Source organism: Chelonoidis abingdonii, chromosome 9 (genome assembly GCF_003597395.2).
Source record: "Chelonoidis abingdonii isolate Lonesome George chromosome 9, CheloAbing_2.0, whole genome shotgun sequence".
Classification (NCBI taxonomy): domain Eukaryota; kingdom Metazoa; phylum Chordata; order Testudines; family Testudinidae; genus Chelonoidis; species Chelonoidis abingdonii.
This window is the reverse complement of record NC_133777.1, coordinates 46630002-46646361: the sequence shown is the minus strand read 5'-3', so window position 1 is coordinate 46646361 and position 16360 is coordinate 46630002. Positions and strand designations below refer to the sequence as shown.

At 46.7% G+C, this 16360-nt stretch overlaps 1 protein-coding gene across 1 annotated transcript in view; it reads right to left on the bottom strand.

The window, feature by feature from the left end:
- Nucleotides 1–256: 256 nt before the first annotated feature.
- ARID3B (AT-rich interaction domain 3B) overlaps nucleotides 257–16360 on the bottom strand; it is a 47518-nt gene continuing 31414 nt past the window's right edge. The window contains exons 5-9 of the mRNA XM_032799763.2: nucleotides 15232–15415; nucleotides 12206–12465; nucleotides 10950–11207; nucleotides 7813–7920; nucleotides 257–6481 (exon numbers count right to left, since the gene is read on the bottom strand). Of these exons, the coding sequence (XP_032655654.1) occupies nucleotides 6327–6481; nucleotides 7813–7920; nucleotides 10950–11207; nucleotides 12206–12465; nucleotides 15232–15415 (965 nt within the window). The 3' untranslated portion in view covers nucleotides 257–6326. The remainder of the gene's footprint in view (nucleotides 6482–7812; nucleotides 7921–10949; nucleotides 11208–12205; nucleotides 12466–15231; nucleotides 15416–16360) is intronic.

Below are 16360 nucleotides of genomic sequence, written 5' to 3'. Positions count from 1 at the left end.
GGCTCCAAAGCTTAATGTCTACCAAGTGCTTGGAGATCCCCTGATGAAAGGCGTTATAGGAGTACAAACTGTTACTGGTATCTAGCTCCTTACCATGCACAGATCTATAATGGGAGGCTGTTAGCTGCAAGGTTATAGGCAAGGTGGCCCATAAAACTACTGCACCTTCCACTTGTGTTTAAAAAGTCAGCTTGAGTCCAGAAACCTGGAGTGATTCCCAGCCCAGTCAATGGAACAAAACACATTTACAGGGGCATCATATGAAGAGGTAGAAGTTTATTGGAATATAAACATTCGGATAACATATAAGATAGAAAAACCCAACAACAACATATACAGACACTTGTTGGAAGCAGACGTCTGAGGTATTTATTCACTGCCTAGGCTATCACATTTTTTTTTAAATAGGTAACAAAACTAGTAGCAAGGCTGCTGCTATTCAGTTAAAATGTCTTCTGGTCTGAATCCATTTGGAGATCATACACAGCAACCAAAGGACTGTGTGACACATTCACATTTGTTCCAGGAGCCGATTGCTAACAGCTCCACCTGTGCAGTTTGAGGTTTATTTCTGAGCTGGACTCCATCCTTTCAATCTTCATGCACTACCAGAACACGCTGGTATAGAATATAAAAGGATAGGAGGTGGCTCTCTATGTGGACCTGGTTTGGAAACCAGACAGCACATCTGCACCCACTTCATTCTGAAAACGGAGCGCTTAGCTGCTGCTGGCCCACTGTGCCTTTGCCTCTAGCTGGGCCCTTTTGGCCGCTGGTTGCGAGACCCTAGTTGCTCTGGAGTTTCAAGATGATTAGACACACTGCAAAACGGAACACGTCACACCAGGAACAGTCCTTCCTGCAATATTAAAACCCCTGAGTGCCATACAATCTTCAACATTCTTAGTTAAATGGATTGGAGCTGAGGAGACACGCTCCCACTCCCAGTCCTCCACCCTGTATCTGGTGCTGGTTTCTATACCCCTATCCCTAAAACCTGGCAGCTCAGCAGGAACTTCTGGATCTAAGCGAAATGTGCATCAAGCCAAGTGCTAGTATCAAGCTCAGGCTAGGGAGAGGGTTAGTATTCACAGTCTGAATGGCTGATCCTTGTAGCCAGCTAATGAAAGAGAATAGTTTATTGTTGCAGCTTATTTTACTGAGGTATCTGTTACACATCCCAACTTTATTCTTTCCCTGAATTTGATAAAAACCAATCTGTTAGTCCCTGCCTATTTCCAGACTAGCTGTGTAAAGCTTATAAACATCAATACTCTAGTAGTGTCAAAGCAGTTTATCGGTTCAGTGATTCGAGTGGCTTTCTGTGCAAGAAAACACAACGGTAGCACATGATACGCAAGCAAAACACCCAATATTAACCTCTGCTCCCGAGGACAAGAGACGAAAGCATATGGAAAAGCAGATATCCTCTAGCCCTATCCTTGGGAAATAATCCCCAGCCCCACTCCCCAAAAAGAAACAGGACAATTATAAAGATTACCCCAACTCTGGAAAAAAATCTCAGAGTTTTGAGACAATGAAATGCCCTGGAGGTCTGCAAGATTCACAAATGCGTTGGGGCCAAAGTTTGGTCCCCACAAATGCATGGGTGCATACAGCTTCCACTGAAGGCAACAGGAGAGAGGATGCCCCAAGGCAGAATGCCTCAGGACAGGTGCATTATAAATAATTTGACTGCCGGTTAAAAAGTCATCACAGTGTCTGCTAATGAGACCAACTAAGCCATACAATATAAACTAATACACACAGGCAGGGGAGCGTCCCACAACGGGGGGTCAAAACTGTGGGCCTCCTGAGGCCGAAAATGCCACCACTCTTACTGGAGCATCAAGCTGAGGAAAAAGCTTGTCCATTGCAGTGTTTTATTGCTGATGAACTCAACCAGTAAGTGATTCTTGTTTACCATCAAGTCTGACTGAGAGTAAGGGATGGGTGTACTTAGCTTTAAATTGAAATTAACCAAAGCACATTAATTAAATTTGTACATGCAAATCAGATCCGGCCCTTTGGCTTCTAAAAGGCTCCAGCCTGGCCTTTACTGTTCAGAGTCTGATCACCTGTTCTATGGTAGATGCTCTTTCCATGAGTGGTAATGGATTATATCACGAAGAAGCAGAGCATTCTGGGACCAAAGGGATTTGCCGGTGCCCACAAAGGCGCTGCTGCTGCTGCTTCTGGGGGACAGGGCTCCCTTTCTGTAATATGTAGGGTGACTAGACAGCAAGTGTGAAAAATGCGGACAGAGGGTGGGGGGTAATAGAAGCCTATATAAGAAAAATCCCCAAATATCAGGACTGTCCCTATAAAATCGGGACATCTGGTCACCCTAGTAATATGTTACACAGTAGATATAAAGATGGAGCATCACAGTTCTCTTGGAATATTTACCAGGAGAGAAATTACCATGTCACCAGCCAGTCAGGACACCCTCCCTCTAGGAGCAGCCCGCAGTAAATTGTTACACTGGGGTTATTTATTTGTTAGCCACCGATCATTGGGAAAATACTCTTTTAAACAATTTGTGATAAAGTTACCTCCAGTTTTTTTTATAATAGGCCTGACCCAAAGTCTACGGAAGTCAGTGGAAAAACTCCCTATTAGCTTGAGTGGGCTTTGGCTCAGGCCCAGTGTGCATCCCCCACTCTGAGATTAAATGCTGTTGATGTCAAAAGGTGCTTTGTTCACAGTTCAGAGCTTGCTCCAGCAGCCTGACCCCAGACTAGCTCCCAAAGTGGTACCTTACAATTTCAGTACAGAGAACCTTGGATCGGTTTATAAGCTCTTAAACGCACTTTAGGACTAAGGGGAGGTGTCTGAGACACTTATGGGCTGGAGAGAGGCGAAAATGTGCAATGGCTTAATGTCCAGCTGTGCAGGCAAGCTGACTTGAGGTAAGTTATCCTAGTATTATAGTCCATCAAACCTCTTAATGCACAGTTTGGTCTTGCCTCGAGGTGTTGGGTGTTCTAACAACGTCACTAAGTTGTTCGGTTCCCCCTGGGCTGGATTCTCATCTCAAACTAGTTGTACACTGGCTTCAATTGAGTTAACTCCTAATTTACACCTGCATAAGTAGGAGGACAATCAGGTCCCTTGCCTTCAGAGGGCTGTAATACCAATCTGGTAAAATGGTTCTGTCCTATCTACACAGGCAAGAGCCAATTGAGTGATAACATGGCTGGGTGACTGTTAGGCCATCCCCCAACACTGACTGCTTGCCTGTGTGGAGCAAAGAAGCCCTTAGATTCTGCAGACACCAGGAGCAGAACTGGGTTAGCTATGACCATGTGATGCGTGGCTGTTGCTATCAGGGGCCTTTACAGCGCTGCAACTTTCTCGCTCAGGGGTGTGAAAAAACACCCCCTTGAGCACAGCAAGTTACAGCGCTGTAAAGCGCCAGTGTAAACAGTGCCCTAGCGCTGGGAGAGCAGCTCAGGGAGGTGGAGTACCTGCAGCGCTGGGAGAGAGCTCTCCCAGCGCTGGCGTTGCAACCACACTCGCACTTCAAAGCGCTGCCGCGGAAGTGCTCCTGAGGCAGCGCTTCGGAGTTTCAAACGTAGCCAAGCCCAGGGACTGTTGCCTTAGAACTATGACTGAAAAAAGTCCAATAGACTGCTGAGGGGGATCAGTCTGCAGCAGGACTCTCTGAAAAAGCACTGTTCAAAGAAACAGTGTTAGAACCCTGCGAGCAATAACATTTCACACACACGGTGGGAGCTAGCATGTCTCTGCTCCAAGTACAGACAGATCTGAAAGGGCACAGCACACTGACCGTTTCAGTGGAAACATGACAGCCCACAGACAAGGCTATAACAAACTAATTTCTAGCCAGCTGATCATCTTGCCTGTGAAGAGAGTTACAATGTGATTTAGACTTGTGTTACCAAACTGTATTTCAACCCCCTAAATATGGGGATGGTTGCACAGTTTGGTAACAGGCTTTTACAACATAAGTGAAAGCAGAACCTAGAACACCTACCAGTATTTAGCTATCTGCTCCATGAAAAACTACCACAATGCACCATTTGGGTACAGTAGCACACAATGTGGTTTGGTCTCATTGTATAAACAGGGCTCAGGTGTATTTTTATCTGTGTGATCGAATCCTACCAGTAAAATCCAAAGCTACTGCACAATTCAGGTGTCTGGTCCTGCCCACACTAGAAGAGTGAACTGTACTTTAACATGTCAGGAACTGCCGTGCTGTAAGAGGTCTAGCAAAATCTGTAGTGTAGACAGGATTGTTATCTTCAAAGCTGTTCTAATGAAACTTGCTAAAGATAAGCCCAGTAGTTGATCACAGAGTTCTGTAACAAACGTTGGGACTACTTGTCCCCCTCTGGGGATACCCCACTGTTCACATTGAGGGGAAATCCTGAAACTCAAGCCAGCCTGAGAAATATATCTGCCCTCTTACTCCTTCTCTACCTGCATCTGTCCTCCTCTATCACCCTGTCCGCATGCCCAGCTCCTGGGTCAATGCTGCTGGAACTGTCTCCAGGCTATGCTAAGGACAGGGAAGCCACATGCTCCTTCACTCAGCTTTGTTGTCTTTGGTGCTACAATAAAAAATAAAAATTAAAAACAAAGTCAGCAAAACACATATAAAAACAAGCTTTAAGATATGCCAATACTTCCTGAAGAGGTAACACAATAACAAGTCCATATCTGAGGTATTTCATCTGCTCAAAAGAACCTGACTCAGGCCTGCACGATGGAAGAGACATCACCAGCGTGGGAGTGGGAGGGCTCAGATCCACAGGCTGTGAGAACATCGCCCGGGCAGTCCTATGTGCTGCAGGAGGGGAGAGGACAGCACAGGTGCCTGTGTGTGGGGAGTGCAGCAGCAAAGAGCTGGGTCTATGGAAGTGAGCCAAGGAACTAACTTGGCTGACAAAGGAGGAATGATGGCCTAAAGCAGCGCTAGCTCCACCCATTGGGAATCTACTTGGAATGGGGGGAGATTTTCTTCCCTCTCTCCACAACCAGAGGCCCGTGCCCTCATTCAACTGGGATGCACCCATGTGGAGCTGTCCCAGGTCCAGCTCTTCTGTCCCTTTTGCCCAGGTGAGCCTCATGAACGATGGCTGTTATTCGGACAATGCGGCAACATACCTGGTAAGAGCCCAACTGAGAAAAGCATGTATTACATGAATAGACACACACACACAGAGCTCAGCAGACTGTCAGTGTCACCTCGTATCTCCTTTGGGTGACAGTGGCCCGTAGCCAACATGTCTGTGTGGGGACAGGATGGAGAGGCTAATGAAACATACAGGAGAGGAAGCGCTGCAGGAAATCACCATTTGGTGAAAACCCAGTTCTATCGAGGGCCAAGGGGCTAGAACTAGGAACAAAGGGATGACATCAAGCAAAAGAAAAGTCAGGATGACTATCAGGATAAAGGCTTCAGTGGTGAGTTTATTTAGCCTGTCCAATGCTCCCCCAAGGGAAGCGGGGAAAGGGCCACTGCTTGGGGCATTTAAAACTAGGCTGGGCAAAGGCCTGGAAAAAACAGTAGGGTTCAGGCTTGCACTGGCCATGGGAAATGACTAGCTGGACTAAAAGATCTTCTCCATCTCCGTGTATCAGATACAGAGGTGAGAGAGTCCTCTGTGTGCTGCCAGGACCCTAGAGAGGTAGTTGCCAAAGGATGAAGAAATGCAAGTCTCCTGTGAATCCAGCATTAGTGACCATTTGCCTTTCAGCCTAGTCTAACACAAAGGAGACAGCATCAGGAGGCTGAACACAGCGGAGACAGAATGGGCGACTAGATGAGACTTGCTCGCTATCAACCTGCACGACTGCTCTGCAAGTGATGGCAAGAGGGAACAAATATAAGGGGAAAGGAGACCAAAGTCCCTCTGGGGTTAGGATTGTCAATACACTGTGTTATGATAGGGAAGTCCACACATCTGTTGATTAGAGAACAGGAACCCTTCCCCCACCCCAATTACTACCTCCTTGCTCCTTCCACCTGCCATGATGATGTCTCAGTCATCTGCAAACACACAGCCCCTAGAGATAATCCCTGATTGAAAAATGCCCCATGTCCCCTTCCCTTCGCCCCAACCCCCCAGCAGGAACACAGTCAAACCTGAAAAAACAATAAAAAAGGCTGGACAAACAAGCAATGCAAATGCGCCAGCACAGAAGGTTTCATCATCTGGCCATTGACCAACCGCAAAGCAGGTTCCTTGAGATGAGGTAATCTGTGCGACTCCTTCCTGGCTCGCTCTCTGCCTTGAACGGAGAGGGCAGAGCTGCCTGAAGCCAATGAGAGAGAGAGCCTGCTCCCCCATCCGTCAGAGAGACCAGCTAGTTGAGGGCTCTGCGCTGGGGGTGCCCCTGGATGAGGTCGGGCTAGGGGAGCAGTGGGAACTGCTGCTGCTACTGCAGGTGCTTTGGGTGCTGGATCCTGCAATTAGATGGACGACGGGCTTCTGGGCAAACAGTACTCCTGCAGGACAGAGACGGGTTTGGAACTGGGTTACTGGGACACCAGAACATCATAGTGCTTAAGGGGAAGCAACTGGCTAGCCCAGACCTATGTACACGGCAGGAAAGGAAAAGAGTCTACCAACCCCAGAGATTTTAGAACAGCACTCAGGGAATTCTACCAGTGAGAGTTAGCCCAACCCAATCAAGCAGGTTCAGGAAGCTGCAGCAACAGTGCGTCCGGAAGAAATACAGCAGGCTGATAGGGATTTTCAAACGAAGCGTCACTCTAACAGCTTCGGTGCCGTTTTCAATGCACTTTCACGCCACTACAACTGCGTTCCACTAAGCTACTCCACTGGCAACACAGCACTCTGCACCCACCTAGGGAAGTGTTAAATGTGACTTTCAGAGGGGATCACCACCCAACTGAGCAGGAGTGAGGGATGTAAAGAGAAACTGACACTCCTCAGAAGGGGGTGAAGAGAAGCTAGTCTTGTCAAAGCTGCTCCTAAGCACGAGAGGAGAGAGATTCCAAAAGTTCCCCTTCACCCAGGATTGGTGGTATCTCCTATAGCAGCAAGGGATGAAAAGCGGCCCTGGTACCACACACAGGGTGAAGGTAGGGAGGGATGTCTTGCCAGATAGTTCTTTCTCCCATTACAGTGAAATGGTGCTTGTACAGAAGTTCTGCAATCAAAACTACTTCACTATCAGGGTGTGTCTACACTGCAATCGGGAGATGTGGTTGCAACACAGACAGACCTGAACTAGCTTTGATCTAGCTAGCTCAAACAACAATATAGTGAAAGCGTGGCTGCATGGGCTAACCCCGCCCACCTAGAACCCTGAGTATGCACTTGAGCAGCCATGGCCTCGGCTGCCATGACTTCAATGCTATTGTCACTCAAGCTTGCTTTGACCTCGCTAGACCCAACCTAGCTCAGGTATGTCTACAGGTGCTGCAATCACATCTCCTGACAGAAGTGCAGACGTGCCCTCAGACAGAGTCCCACTGTACACAGAGATCACATCCAAAAACTGGACAAAGTGATTAGAATATCTCTTTAGATAGCACACACAAAGATGGAATTGCCAAGCAGTAGCATTTAGAAGGATCTTGAATATATATTAAAAAAAACCCAATGACATAAGAAGGGGCCATCTTGACAGAGTGGTGCAGAGGACGACTGTGGAAAAGCAGCCCCTGTGTCAACTCAAGGGTGTCTCAAAGTAACAAAAGTTTTGTTTTTTATGTTTGGTAAATTTATAACCATTAAGAGTATCCCGCATTCAAACAAGAGCTGCTTTCCCCTGCTGCACCACTGCTCCAGGCAGCCGTTGCTTTCTCACCAGCATAGATTGTGCCGTTAATCTCCACAGACATGTTAATACTCCCAATGCCGCTGGGTGACAAATGCAATGCTGCTGCTGCTGCTGCCGTGGCATCTGGTTTATCTTCTGTGGGGGAAAGGACAGTTGAGAGTTAGGTTGTGCTGGATCTCCACGGCACTACCCATGGACAATCTAGTACTTAGAGGGTCTTTCTTTCACCTCCCCTTTGCAGTGAAAATGGAACCAAGCCCTCCCTTCCCCACAGTCCCACTACTCTGACTCATGAACTGGTGGCCTGCTTTGGGGGTGGGGAAGGACTCCGAAGTTTGGAAATACATCGCTCCTGCTTGCAGGCCGTGAAGTACACTGGACAGTGTATAATCAGCTTCTATTAAATGATGAGACTTAGGATTTAAATGAAAGCAGAATGCAGGCAAGTGTTATGTAAGATTCCCCTGTACAGCTGTCAGTACACCCCCTCACGCCCACAGTAGCAAGTCAGAGGGTGCTGAATGGAGAAAAAGTTTTTTGTAAATGTGCAGAACTGTTTGACATTTGACAATACTGAACTTGTTTCGCTTGTGACCACTGCCAGATTCAAACCCTGGCCCTTCAGAGGTAACTAGTTAGAAACCCACTGAATATTTGATACACGGCTAGCATGTAGCTTTATTCAGCTTCATTCTGAAACCTCCACTGCTCTCTTGGCTCTAGCCTGAGCCTGAACATCTACACTGCAGTTGTAGAGCCCCGCAGCTCAAGCCTGAGACAGCTTGCACAGGCGAACTGTGGGTGTGCGCCAGTGTTTTATTGCAGTGTAGACGTACCCTCAGTTAGCAAATGCTAGGCTGCAGTACCGCTGCCTGCCAGCGGAGGGAGCAAAATCTTTTGAAATACCAGACTCATGAGAGGAATAAGAAACAGGTCACCTTTACAAACACGTGAAACCTCCTCCTCCCTTGACGAACGTATCTGGGGACCCCTTTTTTAAGCTGCTGCACTGGGAACTAGATACACTACAATTTTATGATATCTGTGGAAAAAGACATGGGATTGTTCCCCCATCACCCTGCTTTGTGGCACATTTGCTGGCCCTAAAATCTGGCTCAGAGTTTGTGAAGCAGCAGCATCACATTGCAACAACCTCTCACAACAAGGTGCTGGCTTTAGTGCAGCGTGCAAATGCCATGTAAGGACAGAAGAGGTTTTCCTGCGGCTGAAATGTACAAGATTTCACACTGAAATCTTCTATGTAAATCTTACACATTTTTCCAATTTCCATCTGATGTTGCATTCCTTCTGGGATATCATGGCTGTTGTCCCAGCGAGGAATGCTATTGGCATAACTAGCATTTAACCCAAGAGTGTTTATTAAGATAATAGTAACAATCCCTAGCTCTTCTATAATGTTTTTCATTAGTAGATTTCAAATCACTTTACAAAGGAGGTCAGTATCATTGTTTCCATTTTATAGATGGGGAAACCTGAGGCAAAGAAAGGGAAAGTGAATTTGTCCAAGGTCACCCAGTGGCAGACCCAGGAAAAGAACCCGTGTCCCTTGAGTCCTGTCCAGTGGTCTATCTATAGGCCACATTGCCTCCATCAGTGTGTTTTTAGGTTTAGAGGCTACAACTGCATCTTAATGCCAGAAGCAGTGAGAGGAGAGATAAGGGAAGGACATTAGCAAAGTGGAGGGGATTTAAGACATGCCACAAAGTAGCTTTATTCAGCTTCATTTTGAAACCTCCACTGCTCTCTTGGCTCTACCCTGAGCCTGAACATCTACACTGCAGTTGTACAGCCCCGCAGCTCAAGCCTGAGACAGCTTGCACAGGCCAACTGTGGGTGTGTGTCGTTAATCTCACAGTGGATAGTGTGCCTTTCCTCTCCTTTCCTCACACACTATTCTTTTTTAAGGAAGTATAAGTGTGAAATTTAAGTAGGTCCATAGTCTTAGGTAAGTAAAATCTTGGTCCAGCTGAAGCTAGTGACAACGTTTCCATCAGCTTCAGTAGGACCAAGATCTGACCCTACGCCATGTGTATTTTTCTCAACCAGAGCTTCACACTGCAGCAGTGCTCCTGTTGAGTAAAGTGCAATGGCCTCCAGAAAAACTCTTTCCCTTCCCTCACTCAATGTCAAACCTTTGTGGCCTAGTGTCTGCCTCTGAAGGTGCAATTAGATGGGGTTTGAGCTCTTTAATTTAAATGGATCAAAACGTTTGAAGAAGAGAAAACAGCTGTTGGACTGAAATCTTCTGAGACACTGCTGGCTACACTCCCCATCTAATGGCAGCCCCCAGGGCAGATAGGTGGAAGTGCTGTGCTGTTTAATCAGCTCTGGAAGTCACAATAAAATTACATTGATTCTGACTAGTGACCTTTAAGGATGAAATCTCCATTTACCCAGTATTTTCAGTGGCAGTTTCCCCTGGCCATGAGTGCTGCTTACACTCAAGCCTCTAACTCAGCCTTCAGGGGCCTGGAGGCTACGATTTGGGGCAGTCACTTCCCACCAGAATGCCAGGGGCTTTTCCCTAGAGGCTGGGAGCAGGGCAGTGGTACAGTAATCTATACTAAGGAGAAGCAGGGTCCTTTCTCCTTGGAAGCAGTTACTGGCAATATCATCACTAGCCCCAACCTTATCTGAGATGTCACGTGACCCTTTAAAAAAAAAAAACAGACTTAACGCTGGATAATAAGTAGGGCCCTCAAGCAAACAAATGCAGATCTCCATCCAGCTTACTCCCCACCTATGACCTGGGTTTCCTGCGCACTGTATACCCATCACATCCTAGATGCCTTCTACAATCTGTATATGAAAAGCTGTTGCCTCAAGTGACAGAGAAGCTAGGAGGTGATGCCATACCTTAGTCTCCAAGCCAGGAGCAGCAAAGGGAAGTTAGGGAATTCATGCCCTGCTGCAGCACATTGGCACTAGGATCAGAATAGACCAAGGCAAGGCACTCTGGCTGATGGGCTGGGTGGGCGCACCCAAAAGAGTGGGATAGGTTGCAGAAGTGCAAGGGTGCCACTGCCTAAAGTCCTGCATTGGGGTGAAGCCCACATACCCAGGGTTTAAAGACAGACTTCCCCTCTTTGGGGTGCTCACTCCAGCATACAAAACCCCCTCATTTAGCATGGGAGCCTCCTCACCCCTGCCATTGATTTTGATCTTCATGGGGATCTGTCGCGCCATGCTGAACAGGTTGCGCTGAAGTGCCTGCTGGACAAGCCGCTGCTCCTCCTCTGTCATCCGCAAGAGTTTCTTCTCCGGTGGCTCTCCAGCCTCCAGCCTCTCCCTCAGCTGTTCCAGAGTGGCTGTTCTTGCTGCTACCGTTGCCTGCTGGTTAGCCAAGGATACTGGCATGGCAATGCGATTTGGCATGGACACAGTCAGGGGGATGCCATTGCCTAGAAAAGCAGTCAGTCAGTCAAGCTCTGCACAGAGCTTCCTAGTGTAAGCAGTCAGCTTTTAAAACCCAGTGTGGAAGGGGGACAATGCTGCTCTGAGGAACCATACACTACTAGTTCATTTCATGGCAGCCTGTGGCCTGTTCCCACTGTACAAGGCCATTTCTACCAATATCAGGTCGCACTTCCAGGGCACTGAAATCCTCCCCATTCCCAAATGGAACTGCTGCTCCTCAAACAGAATTGTCTTCCTTGCTCTTTTTGCTGGATCAATCTCAACTCCACTTTGGTGTAGTCTGCCTGGCCTAGACCCTCAAAGGTATTTAGGCTCCTAATAGCCACTGAAACCAATGAACATCAGGAGCTTGGATCCTTTGAGGAGTTGGGCCTCTGAAATGCCTTCAGAGACTGGCACTAAAGTGAGCAGATGAGACACCTTTTCCTCTTTCTTTTTTCCTCTGAAATGTACCAGAATATTGCTGATGTGCCCCCAAGGTGGGGTGGCAGCTTATTTTCACAACCTCTTATAGCATCACTCCCACTTCCTAACAGAACTTAGCACTTCTATCACAGTTTTCACCTTCACACAACTAACAAAGATTAGCTAATTAATCCTCACCACACTGCTGGGAATTACCCATCATTTTACAGATGGAGAACTAGGGATGCAGACAGGAAGTCAGAGCTGCCTAGAGCCCCAGTAACTCCTGGTAGATCCCAGTCCTGTCCTCATTCCTCTATCCTTCCCTCTCTCATCCTGCTCTGCTGTCCTGGGTGATTAGTCAGTATCAATGACAATGTTGTCACTACTGACCCAGCGCATACGTAAACTGGTTAACCTGGAGCTTGACGGCTCTATATCCCTGAGCCATCCAAGTCCTCTCAGTGTTAACAAACGTTCTTTGACCCAAGTTTGGCCAGACATTGAAACTGAATTTCACCCACTGCCTACTCCCCCCACAGACATTCTCTGTCCTGCACAGAGATAAACAGCAGACCTTTCCTGAGAGCTGCTACTGGAGAGAGACGAGAGTTGCTGGTTCCACTGCCTGGGGCCAGGCCAATGATCGGGAAGCGAATCTTTGGAGGAGACAGGAGGGAAGGAGGCCCCGTGGCAGTGGGTGAATAACTGAACAAGGAGGAGCTGTAGCTGGGCCGTCGGCCTTCCCGCCTGTTGCCGTCGATTGCAGCCTGCAGCTCAGCAGGAGAGCTTAGGGACTTCTTCTCACATTCGTAGGCATATAAGTACTTCATATACCTGGGAGAAATACACGGAGAGGGGAGATCAAAGCAAGTGTACTCAGCAGCATCTGAAAAAAGTAGATTATGGGAATTCTCAGGTGTACTTGCAGGACTGGGCCCTTTGAAGACCTAACTCTGCTAACCAATATTCATTTTTGCTTTGTGGTCTTTTGCTTAGTGTGCAGCCAGCTGTGTAGTTCGGGTGTCAGCAGTTGTTTTCGTACAGATGATTTCCATAGACTCATAGTCCAGCCTTTGCAGAGGACAGCACTGTACTACTTGATGCTACATGTGTAACTCTAAGGAAGTAGGAAGAAAGCGTGTGACATAACATTGTCTTTAAGAAGTTATGCATGGTCATACAATTAAAGACCATAATTTGAATGCTTACGCACAAGGGGAAGAGTTAAGGGATCAACTCTAACTTTCAAATTGCTTGACAGGTACAACCATAATGTTCTCTTGGGTTTGCCCCCCTCTCTTGGAATTTATTAGGTGGGTTTTGGGGGTTTATTCTAAATAAATTATGTAGAAAAGAAAAATAAAACAGAGCAGGTGCCTCACTCTCTGAGAGAGCAAAGCTCCTCTGATTGTAAGAAAATTGACATAAGCAATGTGAATTCCCTTATCTGAACTTATGTGGCTAGATCGCTGGTGCACCCTTGTCCCAAGCAACTGAGGAGGGAGATGCTTTCCTGAATGCCTTAGGGAGGTTCACAGGAGAAATTCTCCTTTCTCTGAGCCCAAAGAACTGCCAAGCTCCCAAGGTGCATCAGAGTAGGGCTCCCACCTAGGGCCCTGATCTAGTGCACATTAGGGGTCCGTAGTCCTTTTGCGTCTTCAAGGCTCAGAAGGACAGGGGCCAAAGCTCCCATGCAGCCCTTGCCGGAAACTAGTTTATTACGGTATCACCCTGGGACTCTAGTCACAGACCTAGTTATAGATTTAAGGGATGACTTGATTACAGTCTCTAAATACCTACACTGGGAACAAATATTTACCAGCAGGCTCTTCAGTCTAGCAGAACACAAACTAATGGCTGGGAGATGAAGCTGCACAAATTCAAGAAGTAAGATGTACTTTTTTAGCAGCGAGAGTCATTAACCATTGGAACAACTTATCAAAGGCTGTGGTGGATTCTCCATCACTGACAATTTTAAAATCATGACCTAAAAGCTCAGCTCTAGGAATTATTTGGGGCAGTTCTCTGGTCTGTGTGATACAGGGGGTCAGACCAGATGATTACAGTGATCCCTTCTGGCTCTGGAATCTATGAATCAGGACCTGCTGTGCAAAACACTGGACAAATGCACCTCCAGTATATTTTTAACTATGCTCCTAAATTAGCTGCACGGGGTCCAGCAGCACCATCTTTCTCTGTGTGCTTTATGAACATGGTGAGAAATCCCATATTAACTGTATTACGCATGCGCTTTTTAAACCTGGGCACAACTAAATTTGACCGAACACTCACAAATACTTATCCTCACTGAGAGCTGTTTTCATGCCACATTTCACCTTTCTATCCCCAGCTGTTTTGACTGTTTGAAAAAACGTAATAAAACCCCCAAACTCTCCTTGTATTCAAAACAGGCCAAACACTTTTTGTCCAAGCTTTTTTTTAAAAAAAAAAAAAAAAAAAAAGAATCACTTGGGGAAGAGGACACGCCTTGAAAACTGTAGTGAAAAGGCACATTCCAAGAACTCCCAAGCTATGGAGAGGCAATTTAGAATGAAAAGAGGTTCATAATCTCCTGCTCCAGTGATATGACCACCACACAGTTCTTATACAGCAGTTTTCATGAGTAGATCTCAAAGCACTCTCCAAAGAAGATCAGTATCATTATTTTCAATTTACAGATGGGGATTTTTTTTTTTTTTACCCTTCTATAGACCCTTTTCCAAGGCTCTCAAAGCACTTTAGGAACATTAGTGAAATATGTGAGTATCTCCATTTCACAGAATGAGAAACTGAGGGATGGACAGGTCACTCCAAGGTCACATAATGAGTTAGGGACAGAGCTGGGAATCCCCGAAGTCCTGATTCCCAGTGCTCTGCTCTAGTCACTGGACCACACTGCCTCGGAATCTGAACAAAAATGTTAGGAGGCACCTCTGCCTTCATTTTGCCAGTTCTATTCCTCTCTTCTTAGGTTTATTGCTAATGTATCTAATCTCTATTAAGTGTTTATGGGCCGGGAGCAATTACCACAGTATCTAGGTGCTAAAACATGTTGAAAACTCAGAAGACTATTTGATTAATATTCTTAATCATATTTATTACAGTAGTATCTTAGGCCAACCATGAATGAGCCCTCATTGTGCTAAGCACTGCACAAAACACAAACAGTAGATGCTCCGTGTCCCACAGCTTATAATCTACACAGACCAGACACAGAGTTGGGAAAGGGGTAACCATGTGATTGCAAGAAATGGCATGATAGTTCCACGATTACTAGTTTTGGAGGGGTGGGGGTTGGATTCAGCTTAGCTGAAGAGAAAGACAAGTGAAGAGAGAGGGATCACTGAAGAGAAAGGGGGTGAGAGGGCAGAGCAGGAGGAAAGAAGGTAAAAGGGGTGGGTGTGGAGCGAAGCTGAGGTGAAGAGACTGTGGGGAACAAGGAGGAGGAAGGTTGAAACAAACAGCCAATCAGGTCCATTCTTGCCGTAGTAGGGGGCAGTTTGCTTATTTCTTTCCCCTCATTCCCCCTCTTCCTTTCTCCTCTCGACTCTTCCCCCTTCCTCCTGTTTCGTGCTCCCAGAGGGAGGGCTCTATACTTACTGGGTCCGAAGTGTAAACGCTGCACTGGTGATGGAGGTGGGCAGGTTAAGGCCTTTGGTGATCTCCCGCCATATTTTCTTGTTTATGATTTCCACCAGCCCTCCCTTCTCAGTCACCAGTTTGTAGAGCATATAGAGATCCAAGATCTGCTTCGCCATGATGGGTATCCGATTGATGGGAGTTCCTGCAATATCACAACAGGACAGCAAATGGAGACAGAAAATGAGGACAAGAAAACAGTCAGGCAGGTTGGAGCTATTGATCTTCCTGCTAATGAGAAATGAAGGCAATCTTGTTTGTAACCTGACCAGAGTGTGCTCTGTAGGCAAGAAAATGAGAGCGTCTTAGCTACACACCAAGTCCTGTTCATGGAAAATCCTTTCCTGCAGGCAAAAGCAATTACCAGACAAATAAAAATATGTAGTTAGGCAGCAACTTGTGGAATAGGCAAGCTCAGGGGAGGGGAAGAAGTAGGGGGCTTTTAAATTCAGGACAGGAGATGTGAAAGACAGCAGAGGAGCAGCACTATGTGAGTTTCCCAGCGCACTACTAGACACAATTTGTTTCACTCATGCTCATGGGGGAACTGAAGAACCCATGAAACAGCTCCAGGCAAACAACAAGACCTGCTTATGCATCAGGATTCTCTGAGTGGTTGTCAAAATGTTCTTTTCTTCTTTTATGTTTTCTGTACTTAATATGAGAGAGCAGAGATGGAAGGGAATGATGATATTTTGGCTAAGATATACTCTCTCCCCCGTCCACACACCTCTTTTGCAATTGCTTCTGCTCATGCTCTTAGACAACAATTTTGGTCTTACTCCTGTTTCCCCTCCCTTGAGTGACCCCCTTCTCCCATTTTAAGCTCTTCTCTCTTATTCCTTATTTGGTGCTGACACTCTCCTTGGCAGAGGGAAGCCAGATTACAGCTCCCTCCAGAGTCTATCAGAACTGTTCCTGCATAAGCCAGAGAGGGTTAGTGGATGATCCCTTCTCCAAGGGGTAGGATACTCTTGCCACACTGCTTCTAGCCCCCACCCCTCAGTACAAGCATGGGGAAACTGAATTCTGATACTCTGTGTTACTATGTCACTGCTGCCCCCTCTCCTTTTTGAGGGGGAAAGGGGTG